The sequence below is a fragment of the Tiliqua scincoides genome, chromosome 5 (genome assembly GCF_035046505.1).
Source record: "Tiliqua scincoides isolate rTilSci1 chromosome 5, rTilSci1.hap2, whole genome shotgun sequence".
Taxonomy (NCBI): Eukaryota; Metazoa; Chordata; class Lepidosauria; order Squamata; family Scincidae; genus Tiliqua; species Tiliqua scincoides.
The window spans coordinates 47960320-47976059 of record NC_089825.1 but is presented as its reverse complement, the minus strand read 5'-3'; the positions used below and the strand labels follow the sequence as shown (position 1 = coordinate 47976059).

At 39.6% G+C, this 15740-nt stretch overlaps 1 protein-coding gene across 1 annotated transcript in view; it reads left to right on the top strand.

The window, feature by feature from the left end:
* The window catches only part of ABHD5 (abhydrolase domain containing 5, lysophosphatidic acid acyltransferase), a 33369-nt gene extending 24887 nt beyond the window's left edge, over positions 1-8482 (top strand). Inside the window, exons 5-7 of the mRNA XM_066630974.1 lie at positions 2538-2649; positions 3503-3689; positions 5790-8482. Coding sequence (XP_066487071.1) covers positions 2538-2649; positions 3503-3689; positions 5790-5879 — 389 coding nt within the window. The 3' untranslated portion in view covers positions 5880-8482. The remainder of the gene's footprint in view (positions 1-2537; positions 2650-3502; positions 3690-5789) is intronic.
* The last annotated feature ends 7258 nt before the right edge of the window (positions 8483-15740 follow it).

Genomic DNA, 15740 nt, shown 5'->3' with positions numbered 1-15740 from the left:
GGAAAGTAAATTCTTAATTGGGTTCCCTGTAAATTAGGAAATTTATGTTAAATTTTTTAGGATTGAACACCAATCTGTGGCTAGTGATTTTTTGTATTTTGTCTATTACAGATACCCCAAAATTGTAGCGTATGGGCAGTTCCTCCACATGTTGTGCTTCATGGCTACTCCTTTGCATCCACCAATATTGACCAGAGTTGCATTATGCAGTTCTTGTTTTGTTTTGAATTTGGAGTAGTATACCATCTGCACATGGCTTTATAAGCATTTTCCTTGACAGTGGTATTAGAACTCCAGATGTTCTATGTATTTATTTAATTCCATTTCTAAATTGGAATACTAGATTTATGTATATAATGGGGAATCAGACTTAGAAGAGTTTGATTACATTTTATATATGTTAGAGATTTCATCCTTTAGACTTTGGACGTTGATTCTAATAACCTTTTAAATAGGATTAAACTAGAGAACTCTGATAAAATGATACCTAATTTGTAAGTATTGAAAGAATAGGAACTTGTGCCCTTCTGCTTTCCTGGTTAATTCATCATAAGTAAAATACTTTGCCCTTGATGCATGTCCATGGTGCATTCATCATTAAAGGCTAAAGGATCTTTACCTGGCAGGAAAGAGGGATGACAGTCCTTGGGCTTGAGTGTTTTTCCAGTTATCTTAGGCCCTTAAAACATTAGCTTGTGCATAGTTGATTTCTTGCTGTGGTTGAGGGCTGGAGATACCTGGAGGTCCACAGCAAGTTGACTAAAGTCTGGTTGGTTGGTTGAATAGTGCTTCTTTCTCTAGTGAGAGCAAGTTGTTGTTGGTAGAAAGGTTGGTCCAATGGAAAAAAAACCCCAGTGTATTTGGACAGCCTGTTGATAACATTTAAGACAGTGATTTTCAACCTTTTTCATCTCATGGCACACTGATAAAGCTCTGAAATTGTCAAGGCACACCATCAGGTTTTTGACAATTGACAAGGCACACCATGCTGTCAGTGGGGGGCTCATATCTTCCATTGGCCCTACTAATAAGTGACCTTCCCCCAAATTCCTGTAGACCACTTGTTGCACACCAGTGTGTCACGCAGAGTGGTTGAAAATGGCTGATTTAAGATTTAGGAATACTAAATCTTCTTTGTGTATTGGGTTTTTAGAATATGTTGGTTTAATCAGTGCCTCCTTTGCCAAATGAAAGTTGCTTAGCCATGGCCAGTTGATTAGATGTTTAGCTGTTAAGTATAAAGGAGTAGAATATAAAGGGAGAATATTTACTTTTATAACATTTCTATTTTCCAAGTCATGAGGTTCCCTTGCTTAGCAAGGTCTGCCTTGATATTATGGTACAGTGGTATGTAATTGATTTTCAGTTATGGTGTTTAAATAGAAAGAGATTAGGATTCCTAAATGTTTAAATAGTTTGTGAAGTCACAAAAAGGAATGTTTGTTGCAGCTTTTATCTGAAATTTGATTTTTAAAGATTTACTTTGTAGCTGAATGCCCTGCTTAAAACAATTTATTCTTCCTTTATGTAAGAAAAAGGCAGTTCAGAGTTTCTTACATAAATGACCACATTGGCTTCAAAGAGGGTCCACATTGCTTCCTTGAATGTTATCATTCTGTCTTGTTCTGGCAAATAGCTCAGTTGCTAAGGAATGAGGATAAGGAACTTGTTTAGATCCTTGTGAGATGAAAAATTGTTGAGCAGTGCAGTGATTCAGTCTCAGAAGCCTTAGGTATACAATGCAGAGTGGAGATAGCTTTAGAAGATATTTACCTCCTTATCAGAGAGAAGGAAAAGAAGCATCTTTATTCACTGATGCTACAAAAATGTCAAGATGAAGCTGATGGTACTGCATTCCTAGACCAGAAATTCAGATAAGCTATAGATAATGCATTCTGTTAAGTATAAGTTTCTCTAAAACTCTGTTCATTCTTTGTCTATGTATTTAGTGAATTGGTTTGAGCCCCCTCCACCCTCTTATCTTCACATGTGTCGGTGAAGGTTTGCAAAAAGTGCTTGTGTTTAAGAATTGGATTAAGGGGCCAGAAGGCAGAAATCGCAAGTTTCTTCTCAAACATCCGTTGATTACTTGGGGATGTGGAGGAAGTGTGAAGAGGGCTCCTGTTCAGTGAATACAGTATTGCTTTTTGTCATTCTGTCATGTGTCTAGGATCCACATCCAACTTGGATCCAACAGACATCTCCTGTATAATCAAATAGAGCTTTTATCTGTGCCCTGTGTGTTTACTATGGGCTGATTGCTGGGCACAAACAAGAACAGTTCTGTTGAGAAGAAGAGCGGTGTACAACCTGTAGAGAGAGAGATTTCAAGTGCATATTTTTTGGCAATATTCTCTTCACTTAATCTCCCTACTGCCTGTCAACAATGACTGAAACTATGTGATCCTGAAATTCACTCAGATTCACTCTGTAGCTAGTTTTAAATTGTTAAAAGTCATTATTGAGCATTGTGAAAGAACCATAATTAGTTATGTCCACCATTAGTAGTTAATCTTTTTTGTTTTGATTATTAACAGGATTGAGTCTTGTACAGCGTATTAGGCCAGACTTCAAGAGAAAATATTCTTCCAAGTTTGATGATGATACTGTCACTGAATACATCTACCATTGTAATGTGCAGTCACCAAGGTAAGAAGATAAACCTGCAAAATTTTATTGAATTGATTTCATTACCATAAATCCCCAACTTTCCATTTTAGACATTTTTTCATGCTGGTAAACAGTGTGTGAAGGAAGAGTAAAAGATTTGAATATCCTTTAAGCAAGTGAATAGCCTTACATTTTCAATTGTTTGCTTAGAAACAGGCTCTTCCATTGGATTGCAAAACTGAAAGCTTATTTTAAATTGGCTTCGTGCAATATAATCAGAATTTCTGGACAAAGCTTTGACTGCTTTGGAGCATCAATTTATAAACCTTTTTTTGGGTTGGGCTTTGCACATTTCAGGCACACCCACATATCCTTTGTTCTGTCATGACCCCTTAAGATCCATTACTACTTTGTGCCTTCTATGCACCAAGCTGAACAGCAAGGGTGGATAAAAGTCATTGATGGCAATCCTGTGAGATTCCTATCCTCTCAATAGTTTGTAGCTGAATACCTTCAGGAAATGTGTAAGACTTCCTTGTTTTAATATGGCATTCTGTAGGCAAAATTAAGCAAGAATTAAGTAACTTTTGTTATATATAAATGTATGTCATTGGATATCTTGTGTTGCTTAAAAGTGTAGGTTAATTCTCTATTTTATCATGTATTGTTAGTTATCTAAGGTTTCTCTAATCAAGCTGCTTAGATTGCAGTCCTGTGCATACTTAACTTGGAGTAAACCTATTGAACACAGTGAGATTTCTAAGTAAGTATGCCTAGGATTGCAGTCTTAGTGATCTCTTCCTCTTCCCTGTTGTACAGTTTTAAATCTCCAGCTTAAATAAGGCAAGGCCAGACATACAATATTCAGGAGCCTGTTTCTTTTTTCTTTAAGTGGTGAAACTGCTTTCAAGAACATGACAGTTCCTTATGGATGGGCCAAAAGGCCAATGCTGCAGCGTATTGCCGACATGCACAAAAACATTCCTATCACTGTGATTTATGGAGCACGGTCATGTATAGATGGCAATTCCGGGACTACCATCCAGTCTCTGCGACCAAATTCATATGTGAAGACTATAGTAAGTGGGATGTGTTAGTAGTTATTCTATTAATAATTGCCTGTCCTTTTACAGGACCTTTGAATGGTAGTTATAGGATTCTGAGAGCACTTGTGTAAGTCGGATTCCTAAAGTGGGGCATGAAAAACTGGTTATCTTTTCTGGGCTTAGACTGCAGCCCAGATGGTTGTAGATACTGGGGTGCCCCGTATCTGTGGTTTCACTTATCCATGGATCAGGTCCACAGGGTCTCCTAATGCCTTATAAGGCATTGAAAACATCACTTCCAGTTTAACTGAGAAACCAGGAGTTGTGGTGGTGTTTTTTTGTTTTTTTTGTTTTTTTTACTATCGGGCTCAGTGTGAGCCCGGCAGAGGCAGCAGAAAGATGTCCACAGCCTAAGGTAGGCTCAGTGGACTCTCCAGAGGTGAGGGGAGCAGAGCGTCCTGTGGTTATAGAAGGTTTGCCGATATCTGCAGTTTCATGGAACCCCCACGGATACGGGGCATGCCTTTACTCTACCCCTGCTAATTGGGTAAGAGGCACTTTTCAAGTGGGTGCTCCTTTTTTTAGCAGGGGGAGAGTAATTGGCCCACCTCACCCCAGCACTGTCTGTTCTAGTGGCTGTCTGCTGGTATTCATTTGCATCTTTTTAGATTGTGAGCCCTTTTGGGACAGGGAGCCATTTAATTATTTGATTTTTCTCTGTAAACCGCTTTGTGAACTTTTAGTTGAAAAGCGGTATATAAATACTGTTAATAATAATAATAATAATAATAATAATACTCCTGTTTCCTTTAAAATACTTTTCCTGTCTTTCATGCATGAATTTGAATGGTTAATACTTCTCGATAGAAATTGAGGTGTCCTCAGAATTTTAGTTGCCTTGCTTTAGAGATTTGCAACCACAGAAGTGCTTATGAATTTGACCTCTGTCTCCATGCTGAACAGATGAGAGGAAAAGGGCTTTTAATAATAATAATAATAATAATAATAATAATAATAATAATAATAATGATGATGATGATGATAATAACTTTATTTTTACCCCGCCTTTCTCCCCGAAGGGACTTCCCGAAGGGACTTTTGCACCGGGTCTTGTCTGGTAGAGTGGAAGAGGGGCATTCATGACTGTTTGGGAATGTCACTCCCACACCTATCTTTTTCTGGCTTACCAGTTGGCAGAAAAAGAGTCTCCTTGAGAGCGTAGTTCTCCAGAGTGGTTTCTTCCTTTGTCCCAAGCCTGAGAGGTGTTCCACTCTCGGAGCTCTGCAGAGCAGCAGATTGTGTCTACACAGTCAGTCTTCATAAAGCACTATGCCCTAGCCTAGCCACATGACTGAAAGCCAGTGCCTTGTTTGACACACTGTTCTGTGGAACTTCTCCTGGGCAACCTGCAACAATCTCCAGGAAAGGGGTGTTAGCTAGTCTCCAGTATATGTGACTGCACAGAGTCCATAAAGGAGGGCAGGTTTCTCATCTGTAACAGTAGTTCTTCAAGTGGTCATCTCTGCAGTCTCATGAAGCACACAGCCATCCTCTCTACAGATTTGAATCTACTATTTGGAACTCCTCTTAAGTAAGACAGTTTGAACCAGTGAACAGTTCTCAAGGATACTGAGGGATTGAATAGTCTGTCATGCTCAAAACATGCAACCATGGACAGGATGTCTCCACTTAAGCGCAAAACAGGATGCTCAACAAAACATCCAAGGTCAGCTCTGCCCATGCACAGAACACACATGCACTATGTGTGACTGCATAGATGACCACTCAAAGAACGACTGTTGCAGGTAAGCACCTGTCCTTAGGTCATGGTGGTATTTTTTGTTATGTAGAAGAGCTGTGTTAGTGCAAGTTTGTGCTTTGTAAGCAATATAATCTCTTCTAATGGGATTTAAAGTGAAAGATGGTTTTGTAGGATTGCTTCAGTATGAGCTGCTCAGTGTGCTACCCTGTTGTGCATATCTGCAATGTTGGGAGAATTTACATATTCATAATTAATTTTACAAGTCACTTTATTGGTTATGTTAAGCACTTGGTTTTTCTTGAAAGTGGACCTTTAGGATGTGTTTTCTTATTTGAATTTCTCATTTCTTTCTTTTGTTACCTCTTCCATAGGCTATCCTTGGTGCAGGTCATTATGTGTATGCTGATCAACCTGAAGACTTCAATCAGAAAATAAAAGATATCTGCAATTCTGTGGACTGATCACATTCTCTTCTTTAGAAAACCAGCTGCAGATATAATTCAAGGCAATACTTGGTAGAATATTATGAAGAAATACAGAGGTTTTTAAAAAAACAGGTTTTTCTTTGCACCATTTCTTTAAGGAGGATGTTATTTGCGCACTTTAAACTACAGTACATAGTGCCTTTTCCTGGGATGGGGAAATTTTTAACAAAAAACTTTGTACAGTTTAGTTAGATACTGGTTTTTGTATTGTTTAGACCGGGTATGTGTGTCTCTATAAAATATAACATTTTAAAACTAGATTTTCTCAAATTGGATTTTTGAAACATTTACATTTTTGAAATACAATTCATGTATTTACCAGTCTCATAAAATTCTGAGTCAAAATGTTTCAGTTTCCCCCCCTCTTTTGTAGCTGAAGAGTACATAGAATATTGTAACATTTTATTGCAGCTTATGAAGTGGGACTGCCAAAATAATTAGCGCTGATAAGCAATACGAAAAAGAACAAAACTAGGAAGAGTTAAAGAAAAATATGTTAGTAGTGAATTTCTCTCCTCCAGCACCTTTTAATTCATGCAGTAAATGTTGTGAGTTCAGTTGCTTAAGAAAACGTCATTTTATAAGATGCACTAATATTGCCGATATATGTTTTTAAAGAGATGTTGTAGAATCCAGTAGACTTGTATAAAGTGAATCCTGACTAAGCCGAACCGAAATCGGTGAGACTACTTAGGGATAAGTCTATCCCCTGCCAGCCTATACCATGACAGAGCACATTCTGCATATTTACCTCCCTCTAGGACATCTGGCCTCCAATGGGTCTCCTTTAACTTATGCTAGCTATTTTGTAAGCCTGAAGGGGTGGTTCAGGGCAGGGAAAGGTGGATAGGATCTTGGCGGCAGCAGCATATGGTGAGCTCTTCCCCCTCCCATTCCCTAACTGCCCCCACCACTGACTTACTTTGTCCAGCGGGGTATCTGGGAGCTGCTGTCATGCACATAGGGCCTCTGACCATTTGCACCAGTGGCCCCAAGTGCACAATGGCAGCATGGATTTTGTGCCACTGATCCAAGGCTTATGCTGGCAGAGCATGAGATGACTATGACTAACATTGATTTCAATTACACTTGGAAAATTTTAAAGTAGATACAATCCAGTGGAAACTAAAATGCCTTTTTAGTTGCACAACCTGTGCATTTGAAATATGGTTATTACAAGATTGCTTGTAGGCCTGATTCTATAGGTTTTAGAGGCTAGCAAGAATTCCACTTCTAATTATGCTGTTGAAAAACTTTCTCCAGATTATCATGCTTTTTCTTATGAGTAACTGGAATAGTGAGCCAGTAACTGGAAAATGGAAACCTACATTGTCAACATCAGGTATTCTCTAGAAAAGCATGTTAAATTAAAAAATACAAAGAAAGAAAGAGAATATTACCTCAATGTTCAAATACTTGATTTTATGCAGTATTTTAAATGAGAACTTACTTAGGTTCAAGTTCTATACAGAACTGTAATTTGATACTCGTTTTTTTGGTGCCTGGTTAAGAGAAGCAGATTTTTTTGTGTATCCTAAAAGGTATATGTTGAACTAGTTTGTAAACCAAAATAGCTACGCAGTAATTTATTGATTAACTTTGAAATGTTGAAATAACTACTGAATCTTTTATCTTTCTTGCATAACATATTTGAATAAATCTGAAGTTATTCTTGAAAACCAGTTACTCTACTGTATCTGGAAGGTATAATCTTGGATTGTACTACTGAAGGAATAGGTATTGTGATAATGTTGAACTGTAACTTTTCTGATTTTGATGTGAAATGTTATACTAAATATTGGCGCATTTGTGCAATTCATTTTTCATCTCCATTTGTATTGCACAGTAAACCCTTGCATTTTTAAAACTGAAACACAGAACTTTGATTTTTCTTTTAGTGCACCAGTATCACTCTAAAGAGCAGAATAGTCATGAGATTACTCTTCAATGAAGAATTCCATTTTATATTTATCAATTTGTGTTGACCAGCATCTGAACTTTTGGAATGTACAAGAAGATCACCTGAAAAGTTGCATGTTCTTTGAACTTACTTTTTAAAAAGTGATTTTTGCCTACATCAAGTGACTTCTGTAACTTCTGATGGTACTTGGGGCAATCCCATTAAACACAGTAGTTTAATTTTATTGTTTTAGGCACTTAAAAGTTGAGAGAACCACATTGCCATATGTAGGAATATAGATAGAGCAGTGTTTCTTAAACTGTGGGTTGGGAACCATTAGGAGGGTCGCGAGCCAATTCCAGGTGGGTTCCCACTCATTTCAATATTTTATTTTTAATATAGTAGACTTGATGCTATCATATGTTACTGCATTTGGGAAAATGTTACAGATCTATACTTTTAACAGGCTACTCTGTATATGTTTTAACAATGATAATCAATGGGATTTTCTCCTGGGTAAGTGTGGGTAGAATTGCAGCCTATTATTGTTAAAAAATTTTCCTGCTTGATGGTGTCACTTCTGGCCATGACATCACTTCCGGTGGGTTCTGACAGATTCTCATTCTGAAAAGTGGGTCCTAGTGCTAAAAGTGTGAGAACCACTAATGTAGAGGTTTAAAGGCCAAATATGAACATTTCTTTCCTTAACCTTTTCAGCTAGCTCTGCTAGCTAGTGAACCACTGTTTCTGTATGTTTTGTACAATTAAATACTTCAGATTACATTTTTATATTCTCTTTCTATAATGAATTATTATTATTATTATTTTAATTTATATCCCGCCTTTATGCCCAAAGGGCACACAAGGCGGCTTACAACAATTAAAAATACAACATTAAAAACAATAATTAAAACAACTTACAAATAATTAAAAATCTAAAAAAAACAAACCCCGTGGATTCTCATATAAAAAGCAAGAAAGCCAGCCAGCCTGTCAACAATTAAAAACTTTTTGAAATAAAAAGGTCTTCAGTCTACGCCGAAATGTTAGCAAAGAGGGAGCAGTTCACAATTCTAAAGGGAGGGTATTCCAAAGTTCAGGGGCCACCACCGAGAAGGCCCTCTTCCTGGCTGCCGCCCCTCTCACATCTCTTGGTGGCGGCACAGTCAAAAGGGCCCCCCAGATGATCTAAGAGCACGGGCAGGATTGTAAGGAAGGAAGCGGTCCCTCAAATACCCCGGACCCGAGTCGTAAAGGGCTTTAAAAGTCAAAACTAGCACCTTGAATTGGACCCGGAACAGAACCGGCAGCCAGTGTAGCTGCCGAAGCAATGACTTGACAGAGTCAAACCAACGTGCTCCAGCCACCACACGAGCAGCCGCGTTCTATACTAATTGTAATTTCTGGACCGTCTTCAAAGGCAGCCCCACGTAAAGTGCATTGCAATAATCTAATCTAGATGTCACTAGGGCAAGGGTTACTGTGGGCAGGTCCGCACAGCTATTTTGATACAGGCAAAGAGTGGGATGCCAGGAAGGCAGTAATTAACCCACATTTATTTGGCAAGAAACTGAAGTTGACAAGGGCAAGTGATCACTAAACCCACAGTTGCCCTAACCAGGAAGCAATAAAAATGGACTGAAAGGAGGTAACTTTTAATTACAGGAGTGCAGGAGTCCAAGTACTCGGCCCTCTTGCAGCGCTGTTGTATTTTATTGTGGGTTGTGGGGAACTGACAGACTACAAATTAGTAGTTTGTAAATCACATGCTAGCAAAATCCCTCCCTCACCCAGAATATTCCCAATAGTATCTCTCCCAATCACATATCAATTCCACTGTAGGAGAAGGGCGGGCAGTGGGTGGCCCTGGAGGGTGGGTTGGTGGGGAGCAGGTGACAGGGCTGGGTCTCAGCAGTTATGTCGGATCCCAACCCCCATTCCTGGGGAGTTCAGAGCAACTTCAATCTGCCCCGCTCTCCTCAGACTTGTGCCAACTCAGGAGGTGACACAAGTCCAAGGAGACCCATAGGGGCCAGGGTGCCTTACTCAGAGGTAAGAGGAATAAATTCCCCTTCCCTCTGGCCGAGCCACTTTGGGCCCATATCCTGCGCTGGTTACAGCGCAAGCCTCTTGGCTTGCCTGTTCCAGTGCAGGGTAGAATTGCACCCTGTGTGTGACATATGCCTACATGAAGAGGACAACGTTAGATGAAGGAACAATATTTCAAATTTTTTCCAATGCATGTTTTCCCATTATAATGTCTTAAGCCATTTCTGCCCAGCATTGCATATACACAACAGGGACCAACTGTTTACACCTGTGGGCTGGGCAAAAATGGGTTAACCTAATTTAACCATTTTAATAATGCTTTATTGCTTTCATCTACCCTGAACCTTATCCAAAAAAAGTTTGACAAGCTGAAGGTAGTCTTTGTAGGGAATAAAAATGTCTGAAACAAACGTAGGACATGATTCATGGCTCAAAGCAAAATCTTTGAACAAAGTCCTACTATATCCTGGTCATAGAATGCCATTTCTGTGAATAAAATATTGGCAAACTCTGAATCCTCCATGCTTAATAGAAGACAAAATAGAAAGGACTCAGTAATAAAATTTCCAACCTCCAAAGGTGGGTAATTTTATTTTTGGTACCCAATCCCCCCCCCCGGAAGATTTATCAGTGGGTTCAATTAAATGTTTTTGTAGTACATATTATTATTGGAGTGTGAATTGAAAAGCAAGGAAGGGAACCGTATGAGAATGCAGTCATCATACCTGATCCTCTTCACCTCCTCACTTCCTGACTTTCTACTAAATTCTGTAGGGGTTTGCCCTCAAAGCATTACTTTTCTTCCATCTCTCACCATGCTGCAGGTTTAGGATATAACAAGGTTGTGGGAATGGAGATCCTGATGAAATTGCCTGCAGGCCCACATTTTGTCAACCGTAATTTATATTTCACTAGAGGTGTGAAAGAGTCTCTTGCCATCTCTCTCTGCACACCTAAATCTTTCTGCGATATTTCCTTTCAGCAACTATCTTTGCAAGCACACACATGCAGCTTCCTAAATTCCCTTGGATTCAAAGGCAAGTTTGTCAATGATATATTTTCTTCTAGATTTTGTACCAATTGCGGGGTCCCAGATGACTAAGAAGTTTAGTGATTTTTTCGCTAAAGAGTTGATTTGACTATACAGAAAGAGTTGTATCTATAATCAACAGACCAACAAAATAAATGTGTGGGAAGAAGGTTTCCATTCTTTATAGTTCTGAGACAGTGGCCATATTTGGCTAGTCCAGGCCCAGTGTACCTGCAGAGGAAGACTATATCTAACCAGGCCTAGTTTCTGTGGATCTAATAGAGCCTCATGAAACCAGTCAACTGCTAGAGAGAGCAATCAATATCATATGAATCAGTATGAAATGAAATTTACATGACTGATATAATTGGTTGGGGGCACAATCAAACTTATAACAAATATAGTACCAATGGTAGCATTTAGTGCACTGCATTCTAATACTTCTAGGTTTTTAAAGAATTCCCCCCCCGTGAACTTAGTGTCCTAAGCTAACCTACATCTGTTGAAACCAAATGCCTCTCTTGCCTGTACTTTGCACCATTGTTCCTAAAATATTTATAATCTGAGCTCTGAACTAGTACTTCCAGAGGATAATCAACAAGGACCCTAATCCAATTAAGATAACCTCCTCAGAGACTTTAGAGTCATCTAATCTACTTGAATACATAAGAACAACCCCTGTTTTCCTCCTCCTCTTTTGCTCTGAATAGCTACACTTGATGAACCTTGCACAGTTCAAAAATGTGTGGCACCTTTTGTGGATGAAGTTGATGTCTTCTAAAGGACCAACTTCTATCACTGAGGTTAAACTGTAATAACAGTTGTTTGCTCTAGACTGAATTTGATGGGAATGTTTCATGTGAGCTATCAACATGTTCATCAGTCATCTTAAAGATGTCATTTGTAATACTGATAAGAAGTCCATGTTTCAAAGGATGTCCATATTCCAAATGAGTCTGTCCTTTTCAGAACTCTGCAACTGTACATCGTTCATTGCTACGTGCTATCTTCAATCACTGCGATGGAAGACATGACATTTATAGAACTTTACAGCTCTGAAGGTGCATTCTGTCCTTGTTAGTATATGTGATCTGGGGTGGTTCTCCTTTTTATGGGCAAAAGCACTGGACTGGCTGGGCTACATTTTGTGGCCTCCATGGTGATCTGCCTCTTTGTGTTGAATTCTACCTGTTACTTATAACAGCTTTTACCAGTTGATGATAATGTCACATAGCAAGTTTTTCAACTTGCATCAGCAGTCACCAGTGATACAGCACGGTGAGAATGTGTGGCAATTCACAATATAATGATACCGTTTCACAGGGTAAGAACTTGTGCATGTTATCGCTCCGTGTACACACAGAGAGAGAGAGAGAGAGAGAAATGGCCAGTGGAAATCTGAGACTCATCAAGGGGAAAGCAATATCAGGGTTTCTCCTTTAGCAGAGGTGGTGATGTCATCAGCAAGAACACTCAGGTGCTGCCTTTGAAATGTTTTTTCTAAAGACCAGAGCGGATAGGATTGTAGCTTCTGGTAGTTAAATATTTTCAATTTTATCCAAATATTCCTTCAACTTTGGAAATAAAAAAGCTTAAGGCTCAGGAAGAGACAAGAGTCAAAGACTAATGCAAAAGAAAATGTGTTTGTGATGTGTTACTTTCACAGATTTAAAGGATTTTAGCTGTACACTGCAATTCCTCATGTCTTGCTATCTGTACATCAGATTATAAGCCTAACAAAAAGAGGCCCTCCTCAGTTCCTGGCACTGTACTACCACTGGCAGCCTTAAATGTTAAGCAACTTCCTCTGCATCAGAGCAGATGCCTTGCATTTCAAGGGGGTATGTATGAACAACAGCTTCCTCTTCCCCAGAATGTCTATGTTGTGCCTCTTTGCTTTGTTTCCAAAAGCTGTGAACAAGAACTAACAGAGAAAGTTTGAGTAATTTTTCTGCCATTTGTGGTAGAATCTGAGAAAGCTACATGTGTTATCCAGAAGATAAGAACATAAGAACAGCCCCACTGGATCAGGCCATAGGCCCATCTAGTCCAGCTTCCTGTATCTCACAGTGGCCCACCAAATGCCCCAGGGAGCACGCCTGATAACAAGAGACCTGCATCCTGGTACCCTCCCTTGCATTTGACTTAGCCCATTTCTAAAATCAGGAGGTTGCACATACACATCATGGCTTGTAACCCGTAATGGATTTTTCCTCCAGAAACATGTCCAATCCTCTTTTAAAGGCATCCAGAACAGATGCCGTCACCACATCCTGTGGCAAGGAGTTCCACAGACCAACCACATGCTAAAGAAATATTTTCTTTTGTCTGTCCTAACTCTCCCAACACTCAATTTTAGTGGATGTCCCCTGGTTCTGGTGTTATGTAAAGAGCATCTCTCTATCCACTTCATCCTTCCAATGCATAATTTTGTATGTCTCAATCATGTCCCCCCTCAGGCGTCTCTTTTCTAGGCTGAAGAGGCCCAAACGCCATAGCCTTTCCTCATAGGGAAGGTGCCCCAGCCCAGCAATCATCTTAGTTGCTCTCTTTTGCACCTTTTCCATTTCCACTATATCCTTTTTGAGATGCAGCGACCAGAACTGGACACAATACTCCACGTGTGGCCTTACCATTGATTTGTACAATGGCATTATAATATTAGCTGTTTTGTTTTCAATACCTTTTCTAATGATCCCAAGCATAGAATTGGCCTTCTTACCTCCGCCGCACATTGGGTCAACAATTTCATCGACTTGTCCACCACCACCCCAAGATCTCTCTCCTGATCTCTTGGAAAAGTTTGGTGTCGTCTACAAACTTAGCCACCTCACTGCACAACCCTGTCTCCAGGTCATTTATGAAGAGGTTGAAGAGCACCGGTCCCAGGATAGATCCTTGGGGCACACCGCTTTTCACCTCTCTCCATTGTGAAAATTGTCCATTGACACCCACTCTCTGTTTCCTGGTCTTCAACCAGGTCTCAATCCAGGAGAGGACCTGCCCTCTAATTCCCTGACTGGAGTTTTTTCAGTAGCCTTTGGTGAGGGACCATGTCGAATGCCTTCTGAAAGTCCAGATATATAATGTCCACGGGTTCTCCTGCATCCACATGCCTGTTGACCTTTTCAAAGAATTCTAAAAGGTTTGTGATGCAAGACTTACCCTTACAGAAGCCATGCTGATTCTCCCTCAGCAAGGCTTGTTCGTCTATGTGTTTTGAGATTCTATCTTTGATGAGGCATTCCACTATCTTACCCAGTATAGATGTTAGGCTGACCGGCCTATAGTTTCCTGGGTCCCCCCTCTTTCCCTTTTTAAAGATTGGCGTGACATTTGCTATCCCCCAATCCACTGGCACCATGGCCGTTTTGATGGACAAGTTGCATATTTTAGTCAAGAGATCAGCAACTTCATTCTTCAATTCCTTAATAACTCTTGGGTGGATGCCATCAGGGACCAGTGACTTATTGATCTTTAACTTGTCAATGAGGTCTGAAACATCTTCTCTTTTAACCTATATTTGATTTAATTCCTTGGTCAGGAGGGGCCGTTTGGGCAGCAGTATCTGCCCGAGGTCTTCTGCCATGAAGACAGATGCAAAGAACTCATTCAATTTCTCTGCCATCTGTAAGTCTCCTTTTATTTCCCCTTTCCCTCCCTCACCATCCGGAGGGCCAACTGCTTCTCTGGAGGGTTTCCTGCTTCTAACATATTTGAAGAAGCTTTTATTATTCCCCTTAATGTTGCTGGCCATGTGTTCTTCATAGTCTCTCTTGGCCTCCCGTATCACCTTCTTACATTTCTTTTGCCACAGTTTCTGTTCCTTTTTATTCTCCTCATTAGGGCAAGACTTTCATTTACGGAAGGAAGCTTCCTTGTCCTTTACGGCCTCTCTAACTTGGCTCATTAGCCAAGTCCACCCTTCTGGACTTAACAGAGCCCTTTTTCCTTTGCACTTCTGCTGGGCCTCTGTTAGTGTTGATTTCAGCAACCTCCATGCACTCTGTAGAGATTTGACTCTTTTTACCTTCCCTTTCAACCTCCTTCTAACCAGCCTCCTCGTTTGAGGGAGTATGAGGGAAGATGCCATGTAGAATAAAAAAGCAGTACATTGCATTTATTGCTCTGGAGACAGAGAGATGACATATGGGCTCCCTTCTCAGACGTCCAAATATTTTTCATTCAGCATTTCTGAGTGGAGATTTGAGATGCATTTTAAATCCACACTTTAAAAAAAAAAGCAGGAGAAACGTTTGTCATTAAAAAGCAGCATTAAGCAAGGTAGCAGTGCAATAATTTATCTGATGAATGTTAGGCTGTTTTGTGTGGTTGCTCAACAGAATATACAATTAGTGAGCAGAGTGGATTTTTTTCAACATCTCAGTTAAAGGTATGACCTTGTCTAACTTTTTGAATGATTAGTTCCTAGGCATGTCTACTCAGAAGTAAATCCCATTATAGTTAATGCAGCTTACTCCCAGGTAAGTGCAGATACGATTGTAGCCTCTGGTAGTTTATTTTCTATTTTTTATTTTCAATACTATTTATTTTCAAGTTTATCCAAATTTTCCTTCAGATTTGAAAAAAAATAAACAAGGCATTTGGAAATACAGTACACATCAGAGTCCAACCAATCCCATAGCCTCAGCTCAAATTATTCAGAATAATTTTGTCAGATCAGGAGTCAGGTTTTCTGAGGTAAATCTTAAAATTATTTTCACATTAGGCCAATTCTCAGTATGCAGACATATTCACATCCACCCAGCTCCTGTGCACTTCAGTTTGAAAAAGCTTCATTGTATTGGATCTTCATAATCTAATTTCTTCTCTTGTATCTCAAGCCTATACAGATGTA